Source organism: Erinaceus europaeus, chromosome 1 (assembly GCF_950295315.1).
Source record: "Erinaceus europaeus chromosome 1, mEriEur2.1, whole genome shotgun sequence".
Taxonomy (NCBI): Eukaryota; Metazoa; Chordata; class Mammalia; order Eulipotyphla; family Erinaceidae; genus Erinaceus; species Erinaceus europaeus.
Genome location: NC_080162.1, coordinates 19,363,398 through 19,380,944, shown reverse-complemented (window position 1 = coordinate 19,380,944; position 17,547 = coordinate 19,363,398). Strand labels below are relative to the sequence as shown.

The 17,547-nt window shown below is 41.3% G+C and overlaps 1 protein-coding gene across 3 annotated transcripts in view; it reads left to right on the top strand.

Moving 5' to 3' along the window:
* The window catches only part of DNAJC12 (DnaJ heat shock protein family (Hsp40) member C12), a 46,709-nt gene extending 36,085 nt beyond the window's left edge, over nucleotides 1-10,624 (top strand). For 2 of the 3 annotated variants that reach the window (XM_007531482.3, XM_060193749.1), the window contains exons 4-5: nucleotides 3,787-3,991; nucleotides 7,945-10,624. In XM_007531482.3, the coding sequence (XP_007531544.1) occupies nucleotides 3,787-3,991; nucleotides 7,945-8,039 (300 nt within the window). In that variant the 3' untranslated portion in view covers nucleotides 8,040-10,624. The remainder of the gene's footprint in view (nucleotides 1-3,786; nucleotides 3,992-7,944) is intronic. The other variant, XM_016191850.2, reaches the window with a different exon arrangement.
* The last annotated feature ends 6,923 nt before the right edge of the window (nucleotides 10,625-17,547 follow it).

Sequence of the window (17,547 nt, the reverse complement as noted above, 5' to 3'; positions counted from 1 at the left end):
TGACATCCACATATATTTTGGCAGTCATAACTGTATCTAATATCTAGGATCTAATTTTTTCTCATTGCATTTACATATAGTTTTGTCAGAAGATTTAGAAAGAAAGCTTGACAGTTTTGCTTTGCGAGACAATATTTACTATTTTGGTACATTTCCTCCATTTTTTTTAGTGTGAGGACTGATTTTATTGAAGCAGTAGCTGTTTTGGCAATGTGTCAAAGGTCATCTTTGTGGGGAGAAGATTCAAGATGTTCCTAGTTTGCAGTTAGAAGAAGATAATTTGAAGGTGAAAAGGGACTTCTGGGTAGGGGTAGATAGCATAATGGTTATGCAAAAAGACTGTCATGGCTGTAGCTCCGAAGTCCCAGGTTCAATCCCCCACCACTGTAAGCCAGAGCTGAGCAGTGCTCTGGTAAAAACAAACAAACAAAGAAACAAACAAATGCGACTTCTTTGGCTGCATTAAAGTCGAGGTTTTAAATACATGTATATTTTAGATTATATACAAGGCTACATTGACCTCCATTCTGTATCTATTATTAAAAGGTATTTTTAAAATAGATTTACTTACTTCTCTTTATTTTTTTGTTGCCTGAGTGTTACCACTCTTAACCAACTTTCTCAGATAAAAAAGAAACACAGGAGGGTTGGGCATCAGCGCAGTGGATTAAGCGCACATGGCGTAAAGCACAAGGACCAGCCTAAGAATTCCGGTTTGAGCCCTTGGCTCCCCATCTTCCGGGGGCTCGATTTGTGGGTGGTGAAGCAGGTCTGTAGGTGTCTATCTTTCTCTCTCCCTCTCTGTCTCCCCTCTGCTCTTGATTTCTCTCTGTCCTATCCAACAATAAGAACAACAACAATAATAACAATGATAAACAACAAGGGCAACAAGATGGAAAAAAATAGCTTCCAGGAGCAGTGGATTCGTCATGCTGGCACTGAGCCCCAGCAATTACACTGGAGGTAATAAAAATAAAAAGGAAAGAAAAGAAAAAAAAAAACACAAAGAGAGACAGAGACAAATGTAAGACGGTACCAGAACTTCCCCTGTTGTGGTGGGGGCTGGTTTAGAAGTTGATTATGTACATGACAAAGTGGACAGACTTAATTTACTTCTCTTGAGAGAAAGAGACAAAGACAGACTAGAGCAACACTCAGTCATATGTGGTGTTAGGGACTGAATTTAGGATCTTATGCATATGAGTCCTATGTTCTATCTGCTGAAAACCTACCTTGACTGCATGTCTGTAATCTATATCTGTATTCATAGCTAGCTATAGTTTATGTAATGCATGCACATATATATATATTTATATCTGTATCTGGTTATATCTATCTAGCTTTGGAGATCATGTTGTTTATGACTATTGCTTATTTTTTTAAAATTTATTTCTTTATTGGGGAATTCATGTTTTACATTCAACAGTAAATACAATAGTTTGTACATGCATAACATTCCCCAGTTTCCCATTTAACAATACAACCCCCACTATGTCATTTATCATCCTTCATGGACCTGTATTCTCCCCACCCACCCACTCCCACCCCAGAGTCTTTTACTTTGGTGCGATATGCCAATTACATTTCAGGTTCTACTTGTGTTTTCGTTTCTGATCTTGTTTTTCAACTTCTGCCTGAGAGTGAGATCATCCCATTGACTATTGCTTATTATTCAACAACACAATGCCATTAATATTTTCTAGCTTTCTTAAAAAAAAAGTCTTTTTTTTTCCTCCACCAGAGCAATACTCAGCTCTGATTTAAGTTGGTGTTGGGGCTTGAACCTGAACCTGACCCTGAACCTGAGACCTTGGTGCCTCACACAAGCAAGTGTATTTGCATAAGTATTATGCTATCTCCCCACCCCCCCAAGTCTTTTTTTTTTAAATTTTTTTATTATCTTTATTTATTGGATAGAGACAGCCAGAAATTGAGAAGAGGAGGGAAGCTAGAGAGGGAGAGAGACAAAGAGACACCTGCAGACCTGCTTCACCACTCGCAAAGCTATCTCCCTGCAGGTGGGGACCGGGGGCTTGAACCTGGGTCCTTGTGCACTGTAGCATGTGCGCTCAACCAGGTGCGCCACCACCCGGCACCCCAAGTCTTTTTTTTAATTAAGAAATTTTTTTTTATTATTTATTTTCCCTTTTGTTGCCCTTGTTTTATTGTTGTTGTAGTTATTATTATTGATGTCGTCATTGTTGGATGGGACAGAGAGAAATGGAGAGAGGAGGGGAAGACAGAGAGGGGGAGAGAAAGACAGACACCTGCAGACCTGCTTCACCGCTTGTGAAGCGACTCACCTGCAGGTGGGGAGCCGGGGGCTGAAACCTGACCCCTTCCACTGGTCCTTGCACTTTGCACCATGTGCACTTAACCAGCTGTGCTACCGCCTGACCGCCCCCCCCCAAAGTCTTTTTATAAAGATTATTTATGTTATTTGAGATAGAGTTTCATATGAGAAAAGAGAGTGAGAAAGTAGTGCACAACTTCTGGGCTGATTTTCTCATTTTTAAATTTCGGATTGATGGACACACACACACACACACACACCCTTGATGGACACACACACACACACACACACACACCCTTGATGGACACACACATACACACCCTTGATAGACACACACACACACACACACACACACCCTTGATGGACACACACATACACACCCTTGATGGACACACACACACACACATACACACACACTTGATGGACACACACACACACACCCTTGATGGACAAACACACACACCCTTGATGGACACACACACACACCTTTGATGGACACACACATACACACCCTTGATGGACACACACACACACCCTTGATGGACACACACACACACACACACCCTTGATGGACACACACATACACACCCTTGATAGACACACACACACACACCCTTGATGGACACACACATACACACCCTTGATGGACACACACACACACACATACACACACACTTGATGGACACACACACACACACCCTTGATGGACAAACACACACACCCTTGATGGACACACACACACACCCTTGATGGACACACACATACACACCCTTGATGGACACACACCCTTGATGGACACACACACACACACACACACACCCTTGATGGACACACACATACACACCCTTGATAGACACACACACACACACCCTTGATGGACACACACACACACACCGTCTTGATGGACACACACACATACACACACACTTGATGGACACACACACACACACCCTTGATGGACAAACACACACACCCTTGATGGACACACACACATACCCTTGATGGACACACACATACACACCCTTGATGGACACACACACACACCCTTGATGGACACACACACACACACACACACACACACACACACACCCTTGATGGACACACACACACACACACACACACACCCCCTTGATGGACACACACATACACACCCTTGATGGACACACACATACACACACACACCCTTGATGGACACACACACACACACACACACACACACACACACACACACACACTTCCTCCCCCCAATACTGGAGCTTCTCTCGGTCTCATACTGTCCCACACAGTATCAGGATTTGAATGTAGACGCCGCTCGCCCTGCCTGGTGAGCTGTATGCTCTGCTGTCTGGCTGCACCACATTTTTGTCTCGCCCATTCATGACTTGATAGACGCTTGAGCTGCTTCTTCCTTCTGATGTTTGTAATGAGTGCTGCTAAGAACATTTGTGTTTTGTTTTTCTTGAATATCTGTTTTCCTGTTTTAATTAATGCAGTCAATGCACTGGGCTGTCAGAAGTAAGAAAGATCTGATGCTGGAAGAATCTAATCAGACTCATACTAATGAGACTGAAAATGAGGAATGGAATCAGCCAGGAGACATCAAGAAAGAGTTGGTGGCGTCAGCTGAGCAGAAAATGGAGCAAAAAGAATCCGAGTCAGTGGAGAATTCATTCTCCCCACAAAATCCAGATTCTCCAAGTAAGTTATGTCAAGTCAGCTTGTAGAACAGAAAAGGCCTGAAATTAAAGGCAGCACAGGAGAGCCTTAGTACAGCAAGAAAGTTCATGAATAGTGGAGTGGTGGTACATTGTCTCTTCACTCTTTTTCTCATTCTCTTTCTCTTCCACTTGTGTATCTATCTGAAAAAAAAAAAAGTCTGCCAGGAGCAGTGGAATCCAACAGCCTCAAAAAAATCACTGGTGTGTGTGGGGAGATAACAACACAAAGCCCCCTTCTCTTCTATAGGTTTATTATACACACACTCTATTTTTACTTGGTTCTCAGGGTTGTGACAAAAACCTTACTAGATAGAATTCAGCTTTTAGCAGGTTTCTGAGAATTTAATTTTTATTTATTTACTTATTTATTCCCTTAAATTTTTAAAAAATATTTATTTATTCCCTTTTGTTGTCCTTTTTTATTGTAGTTATTATTGATGTCGTCGTTGTTGGATAGGACAGAGAGAAATGGAGAGAGGAGGGGAAGACAGAGAGGGGAAGGGATAGACAGACACCTGCAGACCTGCTTCACCGCCTGTGAAGAGACTCCCCTGCAGGTGGGGAGCTGGGGGCACCGGGATCCTTCCGCCTGTCCTTGTGCTTCACACCACGTGCGCTTAACCCGCTGTGCTACCGCCTGACTCGATGTTGCCCTTTTCAAAAAAGATTATATTTATTGATTGATGAGAAAGATAGGAGGAGAGAGAGAGAGAAAGAACCAGTCATCACTCTGGTACATGTGCTGTGGGGACTTGAACTCAGGACCTCTAGCTTGAGAGTCAAGCACTTTATCCACTGTGCCACCTCCTGGACCACTTGTTGCCCTTGTTTTATTGTTGTAGTTATTATTGTTGTTGTTATTGATGTTGCTGTTGTTGGATAGGACATAGAGAAATGGAGAGAGAAGGGGAAGACAGAGAGGGGGAAAGATAGATACCTGTAGACCTGCTTCACCGCCTGTAAAGCGACTCCCCTGCAGGTGGGGGGCCAGGGGCTCCAACTGGGATCCTCACGCAGGTCCTTGTGCTTGGCGCCACCTGCACTTAACCTTCTGCGCTACCGCCCGACACCCAATTAATTTTTTTTTTTTTAATTTTATTTATTTATTCCCTTTTGTTGCCCTTGTTTTATTGTTGTAGTTATTATCGTTGTTGTCGTCGTTGTTGGATAGGACAGAGAGAAATGGAGAGAGGAGGGGAAGACAGAGAGGAGGAGGGAAAGACAGACACCTGCAGACCTGCTTCACCGCCTGTGAAGCGACTCCCCTGCAGGTGGGGAGCCGGGGTTCGAACCGGGATCCTTATGCCCGTCCTTGTGCTTTGCGCCACCTGCGCTTAACCCGCTGCGCTACAGCCCGACTCCCCCAATTAATTTTTTTTAAGGATTTATTTATTAAGGAGTGAGAAATGAGAGGAAAGGTGAGGAGAGAGGGGGCGGGAATTACTCTGGCCCATGTGATGCTGGGCTAAATGCTCATGCTTGAGCATCCAATCTGGTATCTATTGCACCACCTACCCGATCACTGAACTTTTATTTTAATAAGAAGATAGGTAGTTTCTGGAAATTAAAAAAAATTTTAATCTTTTTATTTTATTTTATTTTATTTATTATTGGAGACAGAGAGAAACTGAGGGGAGGGGGAAGGAGAGAGGGAGAGAGACAGAGAGACACCTACAGCCCTGCTTCACCACTTGTGACGCTTTCCCCCTGCAGGTGGGGACTGGGGCTTGAACCTGTGTCCTTGTGCACTGTAATGTGTGCGCTTAACCAGGTGCGCCACCACCTGGCCCCATTTTGTGGAAATTTATGTCTTTCTAAAATCAGTTCCTTTTTTTTTTTTTTTTTTTTTTTTGCCTTCAAGGTTATCGCTGGGCATGCCTGCATTAAGAATCCACTGCTCCTGTGACCTTTTTTTTCCCAATTTTTCTTATAGGACAGAGATAAATTTAGAGGGGAGGGAAAGAGAGAGGGAGGAGTGGGAGAGACAGATGCCTGCAGCCCTGTTTCACTGCTTGTGAAGTGACCCCCCTGCAGGTGGGAAGCCGAGGGCTCTAACCGGGATTCTCACGTGGGTCCTTGCGCTTCGGATTGAGTGCGCCTAACCTGCCACGCCCAGCGCCAATAGTTACTATTGATCTCTTTGTCAGGAGGACTTTCACATGCTCATTACTTGCTGTAAATAAAGATATTATGGTTTGTTTCAGATGTATATACTGGTTATTCAAGAAATCTTTCTGTAGAGTCGACATGGTGATTGCATCAACCTCATGACTGGAAGTGGTTATATTATAACGAACTGATCAAAGCAGAAACCAGGATTTGAGCAAAACAGTGGTTTAAGTCAATACACTCACATAGGAACACACACCCCCCCACATGTACACACAGCAAATATTTTTCCATTCAGCTTGGGAATATTCAGCTTTGTGTTCCTGAACCATTGGAGTTTTCTTGTGAATTTCTAGTTCAAATTCAGCCCTAGTCTGAGTTCACAAGAACTGGCAGAGTTGGACTCATTGTAAAGACTCAAGTGTGCTCTAAGGACCCACTAGAGCCACAAGATTCTATAAAAAATTCCCCCTTTTTTAGGAAAGAAATTTAGATAATAAACACTCCAAACTAATATGAGTTTTCCATTAAAATAAAATATTCATTCAGGGGAGTCAGGCGGTAGCACAGTGCGTTAAACGCAGGTGGCGCAAAGTGCAAAGCCTGAGTAAGGATCCCGGTTCAAACCCCCCGCTCCCCACCTGCAGGGGAGTCGCTTCACAGGCGGTGAAGCAGGTCTGCAGGTGTCTTTCTCTCCCCTTCTTTATCTTCCCCTCCTTTCTCCATTTCTCTCTGTCCTATCCAACAACCGCAATAATAACTACAACAATAAAACAACAAGGACAACAAAAGGGAATAAATAAATTTAAAAAAACAATAAAAAAAATATTCATTCAGAAAGTCCTGCATAGGCAATAACTTACTTTCTACCTCAGCCTCCTATCACTTTCTGTTTCTGCTTCCTGAGTAACCAGTGAGGATACTTCCAAGAGGTGGCTCCTTTCACACTGTTCTCTATGCTAATACAGGCACTTATATGGTCGCTCTTGAAGGCCTTAAAAATAAAGAACCTCAGGGCAGGCGGTAGTGCAGCAGGGAGCGCATGTGGCAGGGAGCTCAAGGGCCAGTGTAAGGATCACTGTTGGAGTCCCTGGCTGCCCACCTGCAGGGAATTGCTTCACAAGCAGTGAAGCAGATCTGTAGGTGTCTTTCTCTCCTCCTTTCTGTCTCTCCCTCTCTCTATTTCTCTCTGCCCTATCCAACAACAGCAACAAAATGGCCTCCAGGAGCAGTGGATTGATTTATAGTGCAGGCACCAAGCCCCAGTGATAACCCTGGAGGCAAAACAACAACAACAACAAACAAACAAACAAACAAAAACCACCTCAGACTAGGTGGTGGCATGGTGGCTTGTGTGCTGGGCTTAAATCTTGAGGTCCTCAGTTTGATCCCTAGCATCATATATGTCAGAGTGAGGCTCTGGTTTATTCTCTCTCTATTTCATTAATAAGTAAGTCTATTTATTTCCTTTTGCTGCCCTTGTTGTCTTATTGTTGTAGTTATTATTGTTGTCGTGATTGGGGTTGTCTGTCCAGGGAAATCTGGTTGGCATCATCCTACCTCTGATTTTTAAAAATTCATCTCTTGGGCTGGGCAGTGGGACACCTAGTTGAGTGGACACATGTTATAATGTACATGGACCTGGACTCTTGCACCTGCAGGGGGAAAGCATCATAGGCAGTGAAGCAGTGCTATGGGTGTCTCTCTCTCCCTCTCTGCCTGTCTTTCCTCTTGTTTTCCTTTGTTTCTGTCCAAAAAATAATAAATTAATAAAAAATATTAAAAAAAATTTTTTTTTTTTAAAAAAACTTCTCTTTTTTAAAGGTTTTTCAGATATGAACTGCAGGCACCTCCGTTTCCGTTGGTCTGGGGATGCTCCCTCAGAGCTCCTGAGGAAATTCAGAAACTATGAAATATGAAATGTATTTCATGGAAGAGAACAAGAGTATCCTCTGTGCACCTGGCTTACAGTATTTGTTTAGATATTTAAAAAAATCCTGTTTGTATGTAATGATTGTGAATCGTTAAGTGCCAATTAATTGCTTCATCCTTGAGTCCATTCTCACATTTCTTTTAAATGAGACCATTTTAGAAGACTATATTTGAATAAATATAGTCTATATTTGAATAAATTAAAGTTTCTGTCCAGAGTAGATTGTACCGTGTTCATTTACTCTGTTGTTATTTGTAAAAAAATTCATTTGGAGTCTAATGTATTTAAATGTTTTATTGATATGCTGTGATCTCTACTAGTGATGTATGTACAAGGAATATTTTCTGACTTTGGACTTAAAAATGAAATGTGAAATTACTTGTGTAAATCCCATGGAATGAAATAAATAATTTTCCCAATATCTATAGAGTTTACTACAATTCAATTGGCTTTTTAAAAACTTTTTTTTTTTTTTTTACAAATTTTAATAATTAAAACTTAAAAATAATGAGGAAATTTGCTTTTACAAGATTCTTTTTATATAGTAATTGGTGAATTTATTAGTTGTATTCTTTTAAAAAATTTTTATTTATAAAATGGAAACACTGACAAAACCATAGGATAAAAAGGGTACAATTCCCACCACTAGAACTCTGTATCCTATCCCCTCCCCTGATAGTTTCCTGTTCTTTATCCCTCTGGGAATATGGACCCAGGGTCGTTGTGGGATGCAGAAAGTGGAAGGTCTGGCTTCTGTAATTGCTTCTCCACTGAACATGGGCATTGGCAGGTCGATCTATACTCCCAGCCTGTCTCTCTCTTTCCCTAGTGGGCCGGGGTTCTGGGGAAGCAGGGTTCCAGGACACATTGGTGGGGTTGCCTGACTAGGGAAGTCTGGCTGGCATCATGTTAGCATCTATAACCTGGTGGCTGAAAAAAGAGTTAACATATAAAGCCAAACAAACTGTTGACTAATCATGAACCTGAAGGCTGGAATAGTACAGAGGAAAATTTGGGGTCTCTATTTTGGAAATAGATAATAGGCCTATTTTAGGTCTATTTCAAAGGGCCCATGACTGTACTAGTTTTTCCTGAGCCTGACCTCTGACATGCAGGTGGACCCAAGTTATTGTCTGGGAGATGATGTCATGGCTGGAAAAAGCGCTAGAAAGCTGGATCAGAGAAGAGAGTAGCTCCCAATTATGGAAAAAGTGTATGAATATTGTTGACTGTAAACCCCATTGATTGGATCTGGCGCCCATATTCAGCTTAGGAACCTATGTGACCTCTGCATCCCTGTAGGTCTATTAGTTACGTTCTAACTATGAAAATACAACTGTTAAGTAACATACCTTTGAAAAATTATTATTTTTAAAGTACTGACTTATTTGTTTATGTTACTTTTGAATTTTAGGATGTGGCTATGTCTGGCAAGTAAGCCACTGAAAAAAGGGATAAATCAGAACTTTAAAAAATTTTGTTTATTTTTTATTTGTAATTAGTAGTGGGTTGCAAGAGTGTAAGGTTACAGGGTATAGTTTCACACCACACCCACCACCAAAGTTCTGTGTCCCCCACCCTCCTACCTCTAAACAGATAACAACTACCATTGTCCTCACAAGGCTTACAAACAGTTTGCTTGCTTGTGTGTGTGTGCTTTGCAAGTTTATGTATATCAGTTCTGTAGATTCCACATGTAAGTGAAACCATCTGGTAGTTGTCTTTCATCTCTTATTCCACTAAGCATAATCTACTCCAATTATGACTGGTTTATTTATTAATGAGAGAGAAAGAAAACTAGAGCATCGATTGCCCTGGAATACGTAATGCAAAGGGTCAAACTTGTGATCTCATGCTTTTAAGTTCAGTAGTCTACAGATGCACAGCTTCCTTCCAGGCCACAACACATCCTTTTCTTCCTTCCTTCCTGCGGGACTATGTAAAAGCTTGTAGAGCTTAGGGGAGCTCTTCCATCCTTGGATGGAGGTCTGGAAAAGACACCCCCTTGTTAGCCTCTCTCACAGAGATGATCAAAGGGGAAAAAGTCTCCCAGACTCAGTTTCCCCTTATTAGACTCTCAAGCCCACAGAGATCTCACAGTTTCTCCCTGCTAGCAGCAGGCCACATGGCTGCCTGCTTTAAGGTTCATTCAAAGTTCACATAGTCACTCAGAGTTCACATAACCACCTCACTTTTGATCACTAAGGAGAACATACTCCATAAAACACCTCCTTGACATCAGACAGTGAAGCCCCCAAAAACAGTATTTCCTTATGGTCTTTGATATGTTGATTTACAGCAAGCCTTGTTTATCTTCTCTCTATCTCACCCTGCTGGTTTAACCCCTATGCTTCTCTCAAATGCCTTTAGATAATTAACCTGTTTGCATCATGGAGAATAATTGTCTTAACCTTTATGTATCACATCAATTCTTGTCATACCAGCCTCCTACCGTAGGGGCAAGCTGACCTTTAAGAAACCTGTAATTTCTGATGTATTTGAAAAATGTTCTTTGTTTGAATCTCTATTTAAACCCAAGCCCACCTTCCAATAAATGAGAGTGTTCAAATTCTCCCCGGTGTCTCTTGTTTCTCCCCGGTGTCTCTTGTCTATATTGCTGAGTCCTCGAGCTAGCAAGGGAGAACCAGTAGCTTAACTTCGTGGCTGAGAGTCACCCCGCATGAGTACCAGCATCTCCCTTCCTTCCTTCCTTCCTTCCTTCCTTCCTTCCTTCCTTACTCCCTTACTCCCTCCCTTCCTTCCTTCCTCTTTTTCTTTCTTTTGGTTTGGGAGAACTATGGCATATGCAGTCTTTTTTTTTTTTTCTTTTTGATAAACTGAAAAATTAAGCAGAAAAAAATTTTTTAGAGCAGAAACTTATTTGCCATTGACAGAATTTTCAGTGATCTACAGCAACATGAGAAAAATAAAAGTATAGAGGACACTTTTTAAAAATTCTGAATTGTTCAGAAATTATATCCTTCTATTTAGAATGTTTTCCTTTTTATGAAGTCATATAATAGTAGACTGTATTAGTTTGATAACTTCTGGTGGTTTAAACATCTCTTATAGTTCTGAAGACTTGAAGTCCAAGCTGAAGGCTTTCCACAGTCTTGGGTTCTCCTGAGGATTCTCTCTTGGGCTTACAAGAATGCTGCCCTCTCATTGTGTCCTTAGATGGCCTTCCTCTGTGCATGCATATCTTTGGGGTTTCTACCTCTTTTTATAGGGATGCCATTTACATTGGATTAGGACACCAGTCCTTAGTCTCCTTTTAAGTTAACCACCTCATTTATTACATCAACATATTTATTCAAACCGAGATCACATTCTGAAACAGTGGAGGTTGGTACTTCAACACGTGAATTTTGGGGGGAACATAATCCAGTTCATAATGCAGATAAATATTTTTTAAAGATCTATTTAAAAAATATTTTACTTAATTTTTTTCTGGTTTAAACAATACAAAGTTTATTAGGGTGAAACAGGTAAAAGGCAAAATAAGGACTTATCATCAAGGATTAAAAGAACACTAGGTCTATAAGGTCTGAGTATAGTCATCAAAAGTCTAGTCCTACAAGATAAACAATTATCAGCTCTGGTAAAGGTTGCCCACGGCTGTAGAGGGGTCTAGAAGTTTACTGGCTAGCAGAGTCACATGTGTTCAGTTCCCAGGAGAAGTAGCCATGGTGCACCTGACCAGAAGAAGCTTCTGACCAGGAGAAGAAGCAGCAGCCAAAAAAGTAATATTTTACTTTAATACCTCTCTTTTTCCCTCTCTCTCACACATGCACACACGCACTCATGCATACTCATACGCATGCATGCTCATGCGCATACACACACAGACAGACACCAGGGCACTGCTCAGCTCTGGTTTATGGTGGTGCTGGCAGTTGGAGCCTCACAAGTGGTCAAAAATCCAACTTGTCAGAAACATACAGACTCCTTGATGAGCAATTTAGAAGTAAAAAAAAAAAAGATTTAACTGATGTTTCTTGTAAGGAGAGAGCTTCATAAAGGGAAGATAAGGTTATTTTCTTGCTTATGAATTTTCATATCCTTTCTGAGCCTAGATCTGATGGTGGTTACAAGATCAATCACAGCAGCAAGTGTTGATGACTAATGCAGTTATGGAAAAGGGTCTTTAATTTCCTGGAGGCAAACACCATTACCCACCACCTCCACATCACAGACAGAGAAATGCCAGGATTGCTGGGGAGTCAGTGATGGAAGAAATTGTACAACTGATGCAATTACTTAGAAAATGATAAAATGTCTCATGATGAAAGGCTTCAATTCCCTTCAATTTTAGGTTTTGCGATATGTATCAGGGTGTCTATGTCTTCAGTATTATTACTTCTTGGCTCTCTGTGTTATCACCCCCCATTGTGTGAGGATATTTTGCATCAGGAAATTTATTTTTATACTTTCTATTTCACCTAGGCTCTTTCATTTCTTCCAGCATTTTGCTTTGATTATTTCTTTTTTAAAAAATTATTTATTATTGGATAGAGACAGAGAAAAATTGAGAAGGGAGGGGGAGATAAAAAGGGAAAGAGACAGAGAGACACCAGAAACCCTGCTTCACCACTCATGAAGCTTTCCCCCTGCAGGTGGGGGTCAAGGGCTTGAACCTGGGTCCTTGCGTACTATAATGTGTGTGCTGAAACAGGTGTGCCACCACCCGGCCCCTGATGATTTCTTTTATTAATTAGCAAACAAGAGTAAATGTCATCACAGTAGAATCTTAGGTCACATTTATGGACAGCTAGATTTTTTTCTGGTTCTAATTTACTGTGAAACTTAAGCAAACATATCTGGGCTTTCTGATCTTGTTTCTTCTACTTGAGTCTGGAAAGAGGAATCTCCTTTGTGTACACAGGATCTTGGGAAGGGCCAGGCTTTGAGTTGTTCTGTCTAGAGACTTGAGTGGGAATCAGTACAGTATGGGAACTGATGAGCTGTGTGTGTGTTCCCAGAGTAGACCGTTAGGATTAGTGAGGACAGAAAAAACAGAGAAAGAGGATGTCTCCTCCATCATTTTATTTTTAATAACCTTTCCCTTTCTACTCTCTCTCTATTTCTTTTTTTAAGTAAAAGGGCAAAAATAGAAAGAGGGAGAATTAATTAGGTAGGAATATCTACATGGGTAATTCCAAACACCTCAATTATCTTTCCAGTTAGTTGAGTCTGTGCCACCTCTGAAGACAGTAGTGATATGTCTTCAGTACATTAAATAGACATATATATAAATATGATTGATATTTTATGTATTACATATTTAATAAAATACATTATGTCTTAACTCATGTTGAATGTAAATAAATATATACATAATTAAATATATAGTATATATTTGTATATACTAAATAAATATCTATAAATGGATAAAGATATATATATATATATATAGCTCTTTAAGCCACTAGGCTGTAAAATACATCTCATAATAATACTACTATTGACAGCTTCCAAAGCATTTTCTCACATCTCATAGCCAATCTCATTTTCATGAGGGTATTTGCTGCTTTTGTTGCATTATAAAAAAACACAACAAAATGGAAAACAGTGTTACCTTGTAAAGCAATAATTCTCAACTCTGGACTCTATTTGTAGAACAGGATAAAACATTAGTGCTCGGGGAGTCGGGCAGTAGTGCAACAGCTTAAGCACACGTGGCACAAAGCACAAGGTCTAAGAATCCTGGTTTGAGGCCTGTGGGATTATGTGGAAGCATGGGGGAGCTTAGAGGAACTCTCCCATCCTTGGGATGGAGGTTTGGAAAGACACCATACTTGTCAGTCTCTCCCTTTCAGGGGTAGAGTGTAGAAGGAAATGCTTTCCTGACTCAGTTTCCTCTTGTTGGTCTCCGAAGCTTCACAAAGGTCTGCAACCTCTCACAGTTAACTCATTTCCCTGCTGCAGACCAAATGGCCGCCTGCTTGAAAGTTCACTTAGAGTTCACCATGTTCACTATAAGTTCACCACCCTTTGATCACACACATAAACATACTCCATCACAGCCCTACCAGTACCCTGGCAATGAGACCCCCACACCTTACTTCCTTGTCCTTTGATATCTATGATTTACATCAAGCTCTGACCTTCTCTGCTTCATCTCACTCTGCTGGTCTAACCACTATGTTTTTCTTAATATCTTTAGATAATTAACAGGTCTTACATCATGGAAACTAATTGTTCTGACCTTTGGTATCTCATCAATTCTTGTCATTCCTACCCCTCCCCACCATAGGGGTATCTGACCTTTGGGAACCTGTGATTACTGACATATGTGGAAAATGTCCTTTGTTCTACTTGCTATATAAGTTGTCCTTCTCAGAATAAAGTTGGAATTTCATACCTGAATTTCTCCTGGCTGTTTTTCTGCATCTTGAGACCCTTTGAGCTCTTGATAGGAAAGCCAGCAGCTGCCTCCAGTTTCGAGTCCACCCACATGAGCATCAGCAGAGGCCCCGGCTCCCCATGGCACTGGAGTCGCTTCATAAGCAGTGAAGCAGGTTTGCAGGTGTCTTTCTCTCCTCCTCTCTGTCTTCCCCTCTTCTCTCCATTTCTATCTGTCCTATCCAACAACGACAACATCAATAATAACAACAACTACAATAATAAAACAACAAGGGCAACAAAAGGGAATAAATAAAAAAAAATAAAACAAAACATTAGTACTCAACCTTGGAATCCATCTAGAGAATATGAAGACATTCATGAATCCCAGCTTATTTAATGTGTGCAAGTGTCAGTTCCAAGGACTATGGGATGTTACAGCTAAAGGATTTTTTTTTTTTAAATAAGTTAGAGAATGAAAGAGACCACAGCCTCTAAGCTTCCTTGAGTGTGGTGGTAGCCAGACTTGAAACTTGGTTGTGTACGCGGCAAAGCGGCACACTATCCAAGTAAGCTATTTCTTTCTTTCTTTCTTTTTTTTTTTTTTTTCCCTTTCTGCCTCCAGGGTTATCTTTGGGTCTCTGTGCCTGCACCACAAATCCACTGCTTCTTTCTTTCTTTCTTTCTTTCTTTCTTTCTTTCTTTCTTTCTTTCTTTCTTTCTTCCTTTCTTTCTTTTAGGACAGAGAGAAATTGAGAGGGAGGGGAAGATAGAGAGGGAGAGAGAAAGGCATCTGCAGACCTACTTCACCGCATGTGAAGAGACCCCTGCCCCTGCAGGTGGGGAGCTGGGTGCTGGAACCAGGATCATTGCACAGATCCTTGTGCTTGGTACTATGTGCACTTAATCCGGTGCACTAATGCTGGGCCTGGTAAGCTATTTCTTTAGCTAAGCTAGTGGGTAATTAAAAAAGTAAAATGTTTATTTATTTATTTTACCAGAGCACTGCTCAGCTCTTATTTATGGTGGTGTTGGGAATGGAAGAATTATTTACTTATTTATTTTTAATATTTTTTAATTGGGGAATTAATAGTTCACAATAAACCGTAAATACAGTTGCTGGTACACGTGTAAAATTTCTCATTTTCCTGTAGAGCCTTCTGACCCCTGCCTAGGCCCTCCTCCACCAACATGCATCAGGACCTGTAAACAGCCCCCCCCCCCCAAGTCCTTTACTTTGGTACAACACACCAAAGCCAGTCAAAGTTCAGCTTGTGTTTCCCCTTCTGTTCTTATGATTTATTTACTTTTTTGAGGGGGGGTAAGAAAGATAGTCCATATGGCAATCTGGATCCTTTGTATACAAGTCCTGCACTCTACCTGTCGAGTCACTTATGGGGCGGCAACGTTGGTGTAATTTTAATATTCAAAGTAGAGGACCATAGTGACTTGAATTTAGGTTATAGATGAAATGTTTAATGTCCTGACATCTCTCCTATAAAAAAGGGTTTCAGAGATCCTCCTTTCCTTGCCATCATTCATTTCTGCGGGTCACGCATAACCCAAGGAGCACTCCATCCGGCATTCCAACTGGCCTATGAACCTATGAACCCGTCATCTGCCAAGCTTCCTCTCCGGCTTGCTTTGGAGTCTGTCTTCAGTTCATTACTTAGCTTGGAGCACCCCCTGCTGCCTGCCGCGTGGATGAGCGCGTGCCTAGAAGACAGGACAGCTAGCTCTGCTTCCAGTTTCTTTACTCTGTAAACAGTTTCTTTGGAGCAGTGTTGCTGGGAAATCCCGCCTGATCTTAGTGGCTCAGATCCTGACTACCCAGCTGATGTAGATGCTGGATGCAGATTTAATCTCTCTCCTTCATTCTCCTCCACTCTCATGTTGGCTACACTAGAACAGGTTTTCCTACTTCACCTGTGGTGAAAGGAACATTTGAGCAGATGAATGAAAAAAGATTCAGAAAACAAGAGAGGGAGAAGGAATAAGTACTATGATGTGTCTCCACCAGTATTTTAGATTTTATTCAAACACTAGAAATAAGGTAACACTAGAAATGAAGTACCGAAATGTTTGCAGAGGTCACATAGGCTCCTAGGCTGAATACGGGCCCCAGATCATATCAAATTGATGGGGTTTACAGTCAACAGTATTTATATACCTTTCCCATATTAGGGAGCTACTCTCTACCCTGATTCAGCTTTCTGGTCCTTTTTCCAGTCATGACATCATCTCCCCAGACAATAACTTGGATCAACCTGCATATCAGATTTCAGTCTCAGGGGAGAAAGAGAGAGAGAGAGAGAGAGAGAGAGAGATTGAGACTGAAACTAGTATACCAACATACCCTCTGGAATATAACTAAAATATGCCTACTAGCTATCTACAAAACGGAGGAGACACCCCCCCCACACACACACACACTCTTCATCTGCACTATTCCAGCCTTTAGGTTCATGATTAGTCAACAATTTGTTTGGCTTTATATGTTAATTCTTCTTTCAGCCACCAGATTCCAGATGCTACCATGATATCAACCAGACTTCCCTGGACAGACAACCCTACCAAATGTGTCCTGGAGCTATGATTCCCCAGAACCCTGCCCCACTAGGGAAAGAGAGACAGGCTGGGAGTATGGATCAACCTGCCAATGCCCATGTTCAGCGGGGAAGCAATTACAGAAGCCAGACCTTCCACCTTCTGCATCCCATGGGTCCATACTCCCAGAGGGTTAAAGAATAGGAAAGCTATCAGGGGAGGGGATGGTATATGGAGTTCTGGTGGTGGGAATTGTACTCCTCTTATCCTATGGTTTTGTCAGTGTTTTAAATAAAAAAATAAATAAAAATAGACACTGACTGTGATGTTCATCAGATAATACCTAAAGAGAAATAACTGGATATGTGGCCTTGGGAGAGTCCTTCACTATTATTTTTCTGAGCCTGTTTCTTCCTATATAAAATGAGCAAATATGAAGTGGAACAGGGAAAAATGTCAGTCAAAATCAGACCGTTTTGATTTTGATTCTTAGGGTCTAAGTTTAAGGAATCAGAAAATCTATACATAATGCAAGGATAAACGTTGACAGACAGCCACTGTGTCATCATCTAAGGTGCTTGATTAAGAGGGTGTTTCTGGAG